Here is a 13763-nt window from a genome sequence, read left to right as displayed (position 1 = left end):
TTTGCACAGAAGTTTTCCCAGGAGCCAGACATTTCTGTGTCTTTGCACAGAAACTTCCTAGCCACCAAGCATGCCACATTCATGAAGCTATCAGAGACCTCAATCCCAAACACAGAACCCCTACAAATATCAGTGCCTTAATTCTTGGTGGTTATGTATCACACTTTTGGTAAGCAAATTACAATTTAAATGTCACAATTTCCAGATATATTGTAATCAAAGTAATATCTTTTCTAAGTAGGTTTTGACCATGAGGTATTAATTTGTGAACATATTGTTATAGTATACTAAAGCAATATCTCATTAATAACAATGTATCAAGTGAAAATACTTTTATTATTTAGTGTGTGACTTAAATTTTATTTACCTATATTCAAACTGTACAATATTTATAAACTGGTCTCTTATAAGGGCACATGCATTTCTGGTCAGAAACACAATTAGATATTTAATATAAAATTATTTTATGAGAATCAGTTAAATAAAAGACAATAAAAATACTGCCTCCAGTATCACTGTAGTCCTGGTTCTTCAGACATGTATATATCTTTCATTAAAGGCACCTTGCGCAGAATTCCAGTTAATAGGTAACATGACCAAATAAATGGTCTGACAATATAGAACTACTGCTTACAACAAATGAGAAAAACAAACTCTGGTTTCTTGACTCTTTTTTTTTGTCTACCAGCAACTGAACTCAGAAGCACTCAACCACTAAGCCATATCCCCAGCCCTATTTTGTATTTTTTTTAGAGACAGGGCCTCACTGAGTTGCTTAGCACCTTACTTTTGCTGAGGCTGGCTTTGAACTCTTGATCCTCCTGCCTCAGCCTCCTGAGCTGCTGGGATTCAGGTGTGTACCATCGTGCCCAGCTGGTATCTTGACTCTTGGTACACTGTGCCAGGAGTATGACTAGAAAGCTTTTCGAGCTCTCTCAGGCTTTGGTGCACCAACAGCTGCTTAGAGAGACTATAGAAAAAGTAAATCTATACCTGAGTTAGTCTCCTGATGCCCCAGGGTGGGGGCCTTATCATAAATTCTACCACTCTAATCTGATCACTCAGTTTATAGTATATATCAGAGTCATGGCTCTTTAGAAATTAGTTTAATTAGGAAATGAAGGACACACATGCTAGGAAAAAAAATGTAAGACTATATTGGTTTGCTGATTCAATAACTAATTTGGCTGAACTGTTTTATATACACTAATAGTGTAAGCTGAGTACTACTCCTGATTAAAAGAAGTATCACATAAAATATTACTAAGTGAAATGAAATGAACCATCCTTAAACATATCTCCAAATATTCCAAATCACATTAAATTTTTTTTAAAGTAAATCAGAAGAGTGGCAACTAAGAACATATTGTATACAACCCTTAGAAATAAATCCTTTTCCTCACATAAAATTCTTCAGATCACTAGGAATTAAGACTTCTAATCTCTTTTTCTATTCGACCATCCCATCCAACTCCTATAATAGTTCAGAAAAGAAAACAATCAGCATTCCTCATTTTTAAAAATATTTACTTTTTAGTTTTTAGTGGACATAATATCTTTATTTTATATTTATGCAGTGTTGAGGATCGGACCCAGTGCCTCATGCATACCAGGCAAGCACTTTACCACTAAGCCATAATCCCAGCCCATTCCTCATTTTTTAAAGATTATTTCTAACAAACCTTCCTAAAATTTCTTCTATTCGTTTCTCCTTTTTTTGAGAGGAAAAAACTTTTTAATTTCAGACATGATTCTGAGACCATCTTTTTGATACACTTGTGAATTTATAAGTCCCTCTGGAATTAAACAGATGTAGGTTCAATTTTTATCCTGGGCATTTACTAATTGTATGACTTCGGGCTAGTGATTTAACCAAGTCTTAGTTTCCCTACCTATCAAAAGTGAAAATGTTACCACTTACCGCTTAGGACTATTCTGAGGACTAAATGAGACAATAATATATGGTGTAAAATTGCTTGACAAAGTAAGTACTCAAAAAATAGATTATTATAAGAGTTTTTCTCAAAGTCCTATTTACATCTGAAATAAAATAACAGACTAGCTAATCTTAAAATAGGCAGTACCAAAATCTTATTTTCAAAAGAAATGTTTTCTTTCTTTTAAGTGAACAAACTGCCAAAATGCATGTATTAAAACCCAAGAAAATGTCTTTTAGTGATACAGTAACTTTCAAAAGTACTACAAACATCTCTTTTTTAAAAAAATATTTTTTTAGTTGTAATTGGACACAATACCTTTATTTATTTATTTATTTTTATGTGGTGCTGAGCTAGGCAAGCACTATACCTCTGAGCCACAACCCCAGTCCTATACTAACACCTGTTATACACAGCTCCGGAAAAAAAAAAAAATCTGAGCATATGCTACATTCATTGTTCATGTTACCTTAACCTAAATATCTCTTCCCCAGTAAGTGTCATATATTACTTAAAGTCAAGTTAATGACTATCTGTCTCTCTCAATTACTGACAGAAGAATTTATATAACACAAGCCTTTCTTACTCCCAGATATTAAACAAAAACAAATCAAAAGAGCCTTAATTATCAATTTTTTTTTCTACGATATAAACAATGTTTCGATGTTTTGTCCAAGATTTTTTTTTTTTTTTTGTAGTTGTAGATGGACAGAATGCTTTTATTTATTTTTATGTGGTGCTAAGGATGGAAGCCAATGCCTCACACGTGCTAGGCAAAGCGCTCTGCCATTGAGATGTTCCCAGCCCTCCTCTACATTTTTAACAGAATTTTATAAATATATATATAATTTAGAAATAAATGATCATAATAGATATAATACCTAGGATCTTTATGCACATGGTATTATGTTAGCCATTCCATAAACTGAATTCAGAGATAATGGGAATCTTATTTCATATACAACAGCAGGAATGATTAACTGTTCAAAAATGTTGTAAATGATTTGGACTTGCTAATAATAAATTCAAATCAAAATAGAGGGTAAAAAATGTGAAAATAATTACTTTATAATTATTAGCTGTCCAAAAATTAGCTTTAATATACACAAGTAAAAATAATCACAAAAATATTCTCAGAGGATTTCTTTCCAAAAAGAAAGAGTCTTGGCTGGTTAAATATATGACTAAGAAGCTGGGAACAGAGGCATACTCCTGTAATCCCAGGGACTTGGGAGGCTGAGGCAGGAGGATTGCAAGTTTGAAAACAGCCTCAGGAACTTAGTGATGCCCTAAGCAACTTAGCAAGACCCTGTCTTAAAATAACAAATTTTTTAAAGGGCTGGGGATATTGCTTAGTTGTTAAGTACCCCTGGATTTAATTACTGGCACACACACACACACACACACACACACACAAAAAAAAAAAAAAAACCACAAAAAACCACTCACTGACATAACATAAAAGACTATCCAAATGGGCCAGGAAAGATAAGAACGTAGAAATCAAAGGCAGGCAACAGTTAACACATCCAGAATCTATGTGGTGATTTTTGGAAATTTTTCTAATTCCCAGCTTGTTTAAATAAAGTCTACAAAGACATAATTTTATTAACATATTAAATTTTTAAATTTTTCTCTCAATTTTCTGACACCAGTGCTAGAAAAACAGACAAGGGGCAATAAAGCACACTGCATATACCTTCAATTTACACACACACACACACACACACACACACAGAAAAATCAGCATAGAAATTAGGTGCCCAAAAAACCTCAAATTAACGTCTGATAAATCACTCTGATTTTCAGTTCATGTCCAAGATACCTAAAACCAATTAAAATAATTCCCTATACACATGATAAGGTTATAGAAAATTGGAGATTTTCTCGTTTTAAGATGACTTTTGGGGGGCTGGAGATGTGGCTCAAGCAGTAGTGCGCTCGCCTGGCATGTGTGTGGCCCAGGTTCGATCCTCAGCACCACATACAAACAAAGATGTTGTGTCTGCCGAAAACTAAAAAATAAATAAATATTAAAATTCTCTCTCTCTCTCTCTCTCCAAAAAAAAAAAAAAAGGATGACTTTTGGTTTAGCAGGACATTTGATCAGTTTGGGGCTGGGGGGAGCATAGGCAGGAAAGAGAGAAATTGGCCAAAACCAAAAAGCAAAACCCCACAGACCGTAGAATATTTTACGAGGCATATTTTATCTGGACATTAAGACTACTGAATTTTAGCTAGGAGCAGTATCGAACACCTGTAATCCCAGTGGCTTGGGAGGCTGAGGCAGGACAATTGAGAGTTCAAAGCCAGCCTCAGCAAAATTGAGGTGCTAAGCAACTCAGTGAGACCCTGTCTCTAAATAAAATACAAAATAGGGCAGGGGATGTGGCTCAGTTGTCGAGTGTCCCAGTACTAAATAACATACAGAAAAATCCAGACTACCTGGTTTGGGCAGAAAATTGGCCATTTCAAACTATACTTATGTTTACCTAACTATGGTACCATGCTATATATAAAGTAAGTTAAATCAACAGTAATTCTTCAAAGAGCTTTTCAAATACTTTAAAGATTTTAAGCTTCAGAGTCAAAACTTTGGAAGTAGCTAAATTTTTGTTAGTGAACAAATGAGTATTGGAAAACAATTTTCTATTACATTCATTAAACATCCTGTATACCCAAGTTCTGAATAAGAACTCTGTAAAAGATGACACGTCTTTCAGCTTCCTGATTAGCCATGCTTGCTTTTTGAAGCTTCTGGAGTATAAAATCAACATTCGTAGAAATTGCTTACAATAGAATGACTTACCAAAAGGAGGTAGTCCATATGTTTGTGTTGCCTGAGGATAGACAGCATAGGGTTGAGACTGCTGTAGTGTCTGGTACTGAGTCTGCCCAGGGTAAGCAGTTTCCGAAACAGGAACCGACAGGATATGTGCATAAGGTCTGGAAAAATTCAAGAAAACAAAAACTTTCATGAAAAATTCAAGAAAACAAAAAACTCTGACTTATTTTAGTAATAAAAAATAGATAAAATAGTTAATAACACTAAAGTTAAAAAATCAGGGGGCTGGGGATGTGGCTCAAGCGGTAGCGCGCTCGCCTGGCATGCGTGCGGCCCGGGTTCGATCCTCAGCACCACATACAAAGATGTTGTGTCCACCAATAACTAAAATAAAATAAATATTAAAAATTCTCTCTCTCTCTCTCTCTTTAAAAAATGTTTAAAAAAAAAATCAGAATTGAGACAGCTTATCTGCCACATAAAATGGTTCTTATGGTCAGAAAACTGAATGCTTTTTTCTTTTTCAGGTTCTACTACATCCACCTAAGGAAAAATTTTATGGAAAACCTAACACTTTCAAACATCCTTCCAAGTTCCAATTATTATCCTACAAACATCCATGATGTAGTACATAAAAGGCACTACGTGAGGTGAGGTACAAGAACTAAAAATATTTATGCCCTTATTTATGTCTTCATACAGAATAAAATCCTAATATAATAGAAAACTAGATAGGAAAGAATTGGCAATTGGATCTCATTCTCCACCCAATTCCTTGAGCCAAACTAAAGTTCTGAGAAGGAAAGTTGGACTTGGAGAAGAGGATGAGGCTGATTGAGAAAAGGCAAACGAGGGGGACTGGGGTTGGGGCTTAGTGATAGTCCACTTGCCTGGCATGTGTGAGGCACTGGTTTGATTCTCAGCACCACATATAAATAAAGAAAATAAAGGTCTATCAACAACTAAAAAGAAAGAAAAGGCAAATGACCATATCAGAAAACAAAGGGTAGGGGTGAACTCTAATATTCTCATATCAAGCTTATAAAATAAGAGCCAGGTTAACTAATAACATCTGGGAAATCTCAGATAAGACTTTATCTCCCCACTGATATTTAAGTAAGAGCAATACCATCACTAGTTGGTGGCAAACAATCAGGAATCCTTAAGGATTTGAATTCAGCAGGTAAGTCCCTGGGACTTCATACACTGGCTAGCTGACCTGGTCATTTCATCCATGCAATTACACTGAATGTTTAAGTATCAGTTACTCTATTTGGTATATTATGATGTACTTCCAATGCAAGGAAAAAATGCTATTTGTATTATTATTGTATTATTTATGTAATAAAAACAAAATAAGGGTGGAAGGTATATGTTGTAGCAGGGGAAAAGATTTTTTGCAACTTTGGAGGTAAAGGACAATAAGGGAAGGCTACAAAGAAATGGTATGTGAGCTGAGCAGATAGCATGTACACAAACAAGAGAGAAAGGGTGTTTTAAAAAAACATTTTCTAAGGATGTTTCTAAAAAGAAACAGTATTCTAGAAGGAAAAAAAGCCCTGGTACAGAGGAAGGAAAGCAAGGGTTTCAGTCTCTAAGGAACAAACACTATATTATTAAGGCAAGTATATTGAGAAGAAAAGTAACGAGCAAAAGACAGAAAGATTGGGGCTGGAGTTGTGGCTCATTGGTAGTGCGCTCACCTAGCACGTGCAAGGCCCTGGGTTCGATCCTCAGTACCACATAAAAAATAAATACATAAAAAAATAAAGGTATTGTGTTCAACTACAACTAAAAAATAAATATTAAAAAATAAAAAAGGCAGAAAAATAAAGCAAAGTCCCTAGTTAAAAGAATTCAGACACATCTGAAACAACTGGGAGGCACTAAATTGCTGAGCAAAGGAGGACAAAGTCAAAGCTATTCTTTAATAGTGGTTAATTTGACATTGTTTTCTAAAATGAATTAGAAGGAGGTAAAGCTGCAATGGAGGTCCAGTTAAAATCACAATACAATGTTTCTGATATGTAGTAAGGAGATCTGAATTAAGATAGAAAGCACAGCTAATAAAATGAATGTAGCAGGTATGCAAATACTTTGTTTAGCATATGTAACATATTCATGACTCAGTGGACCCCAAGAGACTGTATTCATAGCTAGATCTGAGCTCAGGGAAACAGTTCAGGTAACAGTTGCTATTCAAGTCATATGGGAACAGTCTGAAGTATTAGTGACCTTGGATGGATTCATTTTCAGAGATAAGAAAGATCACAGGGGGCTGGGTTATAGCTCAGTGGTAGAACGCTTGCCTTGCACATGTGAGGCACTGGGTTCAATCCTTAGCACAACATAAAAATAAATAAAATAAATAAAGATACTGTGTCTATCTTAAAAAAAATTGAAAGATCACAATTTTTTAATCCTTTTTCATGTGTCTGCAGATCTCAAAATTTATCCTTTTTCATGTGTCTGCAGATCTCAAAACTCAAATGTGTTTTTATATTTATTATCTAATTTCTTCATAATAACCCCACAGAATAGGTTTAATCATCTCACAGAGAAAACCACATGAAAATGACTAGGCAAGGCCATTAGTGTTAATATCAGATTAGAAACAAAAAACTCAATGAGTTGACTTTTTAATTAGTTTATTTTTAATACAAAATTCAAAAGGAAAAATGGGCACAACTAGAAAAAAATGCCAATTTCTTTTTACAACTCTCACAGGGGTACCTCTCACCATTTCTTTATGTCTCCTATGTTTGTAATGCATAAGAATATACCCTGGCTTAATAAGCATACTTATACTTGTCTATGCATGCATAGGTCTATCTCTTCACTAACTCACAATTGGTAATTTGGTATATATACTGTTCTGCACCTACCCATCTTGAGATGATTAACCTGGTTGGTCTTAACGCTGACCTTACCTTACCTCTTAGTGACTTCAATCCACCAAATCTATCTAACTTTAAGCCCAATTCTACTCTAAGGACATTCCTCAAACAAGGAAATGAACAGAGATTAAGCTGAGAAGTCCGGGGCCATCTTGAGCAGATTTTTTAATTTCTGGGTTAAGGTAGAGGAAAGAGAAGGATCACAGATCAATCAGTAGTATGTTTTGATCACTAACAGTATTTTCTTTTTCTTTTCTTTCTTTTTTTTTTGGTGGTGTTGGGTATTGAACCCAGAGCCTTGTGCATGTGAAGCAAGCACTCTACCAACTGAGCTATATCCCCAGCCAACTAACAGTATTTTCCATTTTCAGTGTCTACTCATTTACAGTGGGTTCCTGTGTAACAGTAATCTATTCCACACAACTATCTACCTTTTAAAAGGATGTTGTAGCCAGGCATGATGGCACATGCCTGTAATCCCAGTGGCTCAAGAGGCTGAGGAGGAGGATCCCAAGTTCAAAGCCAGCCTCAGCAACTTAGTGAGGCCCTAAGCAAGTCAGGGAGACCTTATGTCTAAATAATATACAAAAAAGGGTGGGGATGCAGCTCAGTGGTTAAGTGCCCCTGGGTTCAATCCCTGGATTTAAAAAAAAAAAAAAAAAAGATGTTAGTTAGGTACAGCAGTGTGTGCTTATAATCCTAGCTACTCAAGAGGTTCACACAGGAGGATCACAACTCCAAGGCCAGCATGGGCAACTTAGAGAGACTCTATCTCAAGACCCTATCTCAAAAAATAAAAGGGGGGCTGGGATGTAGCTCAGTGGTAGAGTGCCCCTAAGCTCAATCTCTACTACCACACACACACAAAAAAAAAGGGTTTACATAGATTATATTTAGAGGAAACAGAAATAGGAATAAAGACAGAGCATGAGAAGTGAAAAGGTATACATATATTTCAAAAATAATCATTCAACTTACTTTGCAGAATACATTTGTGAGGTATAATCATTGGATGAGCGAGGGATGTAATCGGTGCATGTCATAACTGAAAAAAAGATAATATCACCAGGCAAAAAAGTTAGAACATTTCAAAAATGAAATGGAAAAACTGCACACTCCACTGCATAGTTGTTCAAACTAAATTAACAGAACAGTCTGGATATCACAAAGTTTGAAAGACTGTAGCAGAAAAATCCCACTTTTGTGTTTATAGACCTGTTTGTAGACTTTCAGAGACAATGAAAGAATTGAGAACGTGGGGTGACAGGGGTATGGAAAAGAGCCAAAGGCTGGTTCCAACTGATCTATATCTTTACCCATCAATGATCTAAACCATAGATAAAGTAACCCTCTAAGCTCTCAGCTGTGCTCAGGAAAACTTAAAAAGCAAGTTTGTATCCAGGAAATCACATTATGCTTCTTCAGCTTATTCATTCTCTGGGTGCTTATTCTATTCTTAGTAAAAGACCATAAGAATGATCTCCAAATCTTTGGGGGAAGTAACCAATTTAATTAGAAAATTGTTGTTACTGTTGTATATAAAGAATGGTAAAATAGATGCAAGTACAGTACTGTTTTTTGTTTTTTTTTTTTTAATGTGCATAGTAAAGGCTTTGTTTACATTTGGCAAAGTAGAGACAGACTTAAGAAACTGATGAGATATTCTGATAAACTGTCAGGTATAAGTGACTTTACCAGGTGGTATCTCTTGACCCCCATGATTTTACATTGAAAAAGCTGCTGTGAAGCTATGACCCTTATGATTACATCTGAGATAAATGTTGTAAATATTTGATTCAAGTTTGATAGGTACTATCAAATGGCTATATGCCATTCATTAGGCACTATTTCAGTTCACATTGTAGGCAGTTACATTGCAAAATGCTTTCATCAGACTCCTGAACTATTCAAGAACTTCCTTCAACAACAATAAAAGAAGCTATTCTACTGTCAACAGGGACTGGAACCAACTAAGTTTGTATCTAGCTAGGTTCACCGAAAGAGTACCTGAACCCAAAAAGAAACCCCAGTCAAAAACAGACAAGGGACCAATTCTTGCCCAAGGGCTAGGGCTGTAGTTCAGTGGCAGAGAGCTTTCCTAGCGTGTATGAGGCACTGGATTTGATCCTGAGCACCACATAAAAATAAATAAAATAAAGGTATTGTGTCCAACTACAACTAGAAGTATTTTTTTTTTTTAAAAGAGTAAGGCAATCAATACCTGTTAGCTTATTATAGAAGATATTATCCAATGCCATTGTTTGAAGTCTTTAAAAATAATTATTGGACACCTGAAGGTCATATTCATCTATAATCATCATGTCAAAAATGAAGGGGATGGGCTGGGGTTGTAATTCATTTGGTAGAGTGTTTGCTTTGCATGTGTCGGGCCTTGGGTTTGATCCCCAGCACCACATAGACAAATAAATAAAATAAAGGTGTTGTGTCTGTCCACAACTAAAAAAAAAATTTTTTTTAATGAAGGGGAAGTTTTTAATACCCATCACATATAATGAAAGGTAAGATCCTTTGACTTCTACATGGTTCTCACTCTGATGACAGGTACTTGACAAACTCAAAACTTTATTCCCCTCAAATTTAATTTAATCAAAACATTCTGGGAAAATTAGGCCAATTTTAACTCTCCTAGATAATGAACAAAGCTTGATCTTAGAAATACTTGGGAATCATGAAAGGATTTTAAAGAGTCAAGGCATAATTTATCATTATGAATAGGAGGAGAAGAGAAGTAATATGTTGGCTTAGAGTAGAATATCAATAGTGAGCCAAGGCTTTGATACACACTCTGAAGCACAACTAATGATGTTCTGGTGGGTTTGGGTGTAGTAGGAAATAAGGAAAACATAGAATTGCAGGATGGTTTCTAGTTTTTTAGTTTGAGAGTGATGAGACAGTGATACCTCTTCCAATGATGAGCCAGTCTAGGAGATGAACAGACTTGATGGGAGCTTGAGGATAAAGCTCTTCTTCAGACATTTTAAGTATGACTTTCCTTTCAGACATCTAAGTAGAGATCTCAAAAAGGCAGTTGTATATTTAAATGAAATCAGGGGAGATTGGGGCTAGGGTTGGGCTCAGTGGTAGGGCATTTGCCTGGCACGTGTGATACTGGGTTTGATCCTCAATAACACTTAAAAATAAATTATTAATATGAAGATATTAAAAATTTTTTAATCAGGGGAGATATAAGACTGGAAATATAAAATTGGGATTCATTAATAATGTATTATATGTTTAAAGTAATGTAATGAATGGGAGGTTTCTGAAGGAGAAAAGATGGCAGCTTTAGAACTAAGCCCTGAGGCCCATCAGTATTCATATTCTGCATGAGAAAGGAATGACCATCAAAGGAATAAGATAGGAGGAAATATGGTGGGAGGCAGAACATAAAACAGATATTTCTACTACAATTGGCAATAAGAAAATAACAAATGACCTTGACAGGAGAAATCTCGCTGGAAGAGTGGGGACCTGAAGCTAAATTGAGTAGGTTGAAGAGTGAATGGGAGATGAGCAAATAAGGGCAACTCTTTTCAGAGCTTCTGATATGCCACAAAACAGAGAGAAAGTCTACAACTAGTATAAGATGTGAAACCCCAGGGACTTTATTGGTGTGTGAATATCTCTTTACTCTCCGGAAGGATTAAGAAGAGAAAAATATAATGATGTAGGAGTGGTGGGAGGATAACAACAGTACTAAAGTCCTTGAGAAAAGTGAGACAGGTTGGACTACGGAACACAAGTAAAATGATGTACATCAGACAGGAGTAAGAATACTACTTCCAATACAACAACAAGGAAGCAAGAAAATAGGCAGATTTGAAGATTTGGTGGTGGTGAGATAATAAGGGAGTTTCCTGACCATAGCTTTTGTTGGAGAAGGCATGATCATTCAAGAGTAAGGAAAAGTGAGTATTGGTTCTTTGAAAGAAGCAGTGTAAAATATTTAACAGAATTTGTTAAGGAAATGTAGGATTTCAAAGCACATTGGGTGCCCACCTGAAGTTCTATGACTAGAGTGCAAATAGTGACTTAGTTAGGTACATAATTCTATCCAATAATGATGTTTGTGTACATTTTATGGGGAAGGTAGAAAGTTGGGTTAAATTAGTACTGGAGTATAACAAGGAGAATAAGGGTAAGAAAAGGGTTTATTATTAAAAGTTATTGAAAGTTGCACCAATAAAAATATGGAAAAAATAAAAGTGATAAAACAAAAAAAAAACAAAAAAAGAAAGTTATTGAAAGTATATGTAAGGGAGATAAAAATAAAGGACTGAGAAATCTATGCTCAGTAAATAGGAAAATTAAAACAAAGAGAGATGAAGGGTACTAGCTAAGTAATCGACATCTATGTTAAAATCAGAGAGCTATAAAAGTTTGGATGGAGAAAAACAAAGAGGATCTAGTCTTTAAAGAATAAAATTGCTTGAAGTTCAGTCTAAGGTAAAAAGAAATGGGAAGGAAGGTAAAGATAAAGACTTCAAAGGAACAAGAGTTTTTGAAGGAAAAATGAAGACAGTGGGGTGTGGTGGTACATGCCTGTAATCCCAGTGGCTCTGGAGGATGAGACAGGAGGATCGTGAGTTTAAAGCCAGCCACAGCATAAGTGAGACCTTGTCTCTCTAAACAAAATACAAAATAGGGCTGGGAATGTGCCTCAGTGGTTGAATGCCCCCAGGTTCAATCCCCAGTACCAAAAAAGAAAAGAAGATAAATTATTTGGAAGGAGCAAAGAAGACTCAGCTTACTTTCTGGCTGTGGTATGAGATTTTAGAGAATAGGTCTTTTTCTGGGAATTAGTATACTCAAGAAATCAGAGGAAACACTTCACTTATTTGAAGAATTTCCCATATATACCAGACTGACCTAGTAACTTCCTGAAAATGAAGATTCCCCATTCATATTAGACCCTTTGAATAATAATATCTCTGAAAGTGAGCCTAGAATTCTGTTATAAACAAGCATTTCAGAATGATTCTTATGTCTTATGCTAACAGTTTAAGAACCACTGAAATAAAATCAGCTTTGAAGAAATAACATATAGAACTCAAGATAAAAAATTTTTAAAGCCATGCCTTTTTTTTTTTTAAGGAAAGTATATAAGGTTAACTGTCTTAAGAGATATTTCCAAAACTAGTGCCTTTTACAAAAATGTCTGACACATATTTATTCTTTTTTAAGTATGTGATAAAATATGGAAGAGCATAGCTATTTAATTTCAGGAAGGAGTACTTGTCCTGGGGAGAAAAATTTAGCGGAGTAAGTGAGTTTGCTAGACAAAGCTATGTCTCTATAAGAAAAACACAGAACACTAGTGGGTGCAGTGGCACATGCCTGTAATCCCAGAGGCTCAGAAGGCTGGGGCAGGAAGATCATGAGTTCAAAGCCAGCCTCAGCAATTTGGTGAGGTCCTAAGCAACTCAGTGAGACCCTGTCTCTAAATAAAATATAAAAAAGAGCTGGGGATGTGGCTTAGTGGTTAAACATTCCTGGGTTTAATCAAAAGAAAAAACAGAACACTATACATTTTGGGGGGTATCTAATACATAAATATAATCAGGAGAGTAAAAATTGGTACATGGAGGGTTTATCTTATTAAGCTGGATCTTCCTCAGGGACCATTTATTTTCCTGACTATGACTGATAGGTAGGATCACTTGCTTTTATTAGAAAGGCAGAAAAATACGAAGTCCTCCAGAGGAGCCATCAGGGGTAGGCCCACAAACTTTTCTAATTTGGGGCAAAGCACTATTACTTTTAGAATGTCCAACCTCAAAACAAAACAAAACAAAACAAAAGTCACTGAATATGACTGCTTGGGTAGGAAGATTCCATGTGATTTTTTTCAGCTGGCATGTTAATAAAGTTTATAGGAGAGCACAAGTATGCACACACAAAGACTAGGAGAACCTTCTGGATATTCTAGAATAATCCAGCAATTAGAAAAAATCAATTATACAAGAAGAGCATTACTTGGTTATAGGAATGCCTCTTCCATCATGCATAGTACTTACTTTCCTCTGACATGGTAAGGTTTGAAGCAAGGCTCGATGTTTCAGGTTTCTGGTCACTGACATCCGGGCTGCTTACTTGACTGGGAGAATCAAAATGAATACATTA

The 13763-nt window shown here is 35.6% G+C and overlaps 1 protein-coding gene across 3 annotated transcripts in view; it reads right to left on the bottom strand.

Moving 5' to 3' along the window:
• Positions 1 to 13763, bottom strand: part of Eya3 (EYA transcriptional coactivator and phosphatase 3) — a 102515-nt gene that overhangs the window by 47106 nt on the left and 41646 nt on the right. For all 3 annotated transcript variants that reach the window (XM_076860946.2, XM_076860945.2, XM_076860947.2), the window contains exons 4-6: positions 13658 to 13737; positions 8598 to 8664; positions 4747 to 4883 (exon numbers count right to left, since the gene is read on the bottom strand). In XM_076860946.2, the coding sequence (XP_076717061.1) occupies positions 4747 to 4883; positions 8598 to 8664; positions 13658 to 13737 (284 nt within the window). The remainder of the gene's footprint in view (positions 1 to 4746; positions 4884 to 8597; positions 8665 to 13657; positions 13738 to 13763) is intronic.

The sequence above is a fragment of the Callospermophilus lateralis genome, chromosome 7 (genome assembly GCF_048772815.1).
Source record: "Callospermophilus lateralis isolate mCalLat2 chromosome 7, mCalLat2.hap1, whole genome shotgun sequence".
NCBI lineage: Eukaryota > Metazoa > Chordata > Mammalia > Rodentia > Sciuridae > Callospermophilus > Callospermophilus lateralis.
The sequence above is the reverse complement of the archived record's forward strand: the minus strand, read 5'-3'. Positions and strand labels throughout refer to the sequence as shown.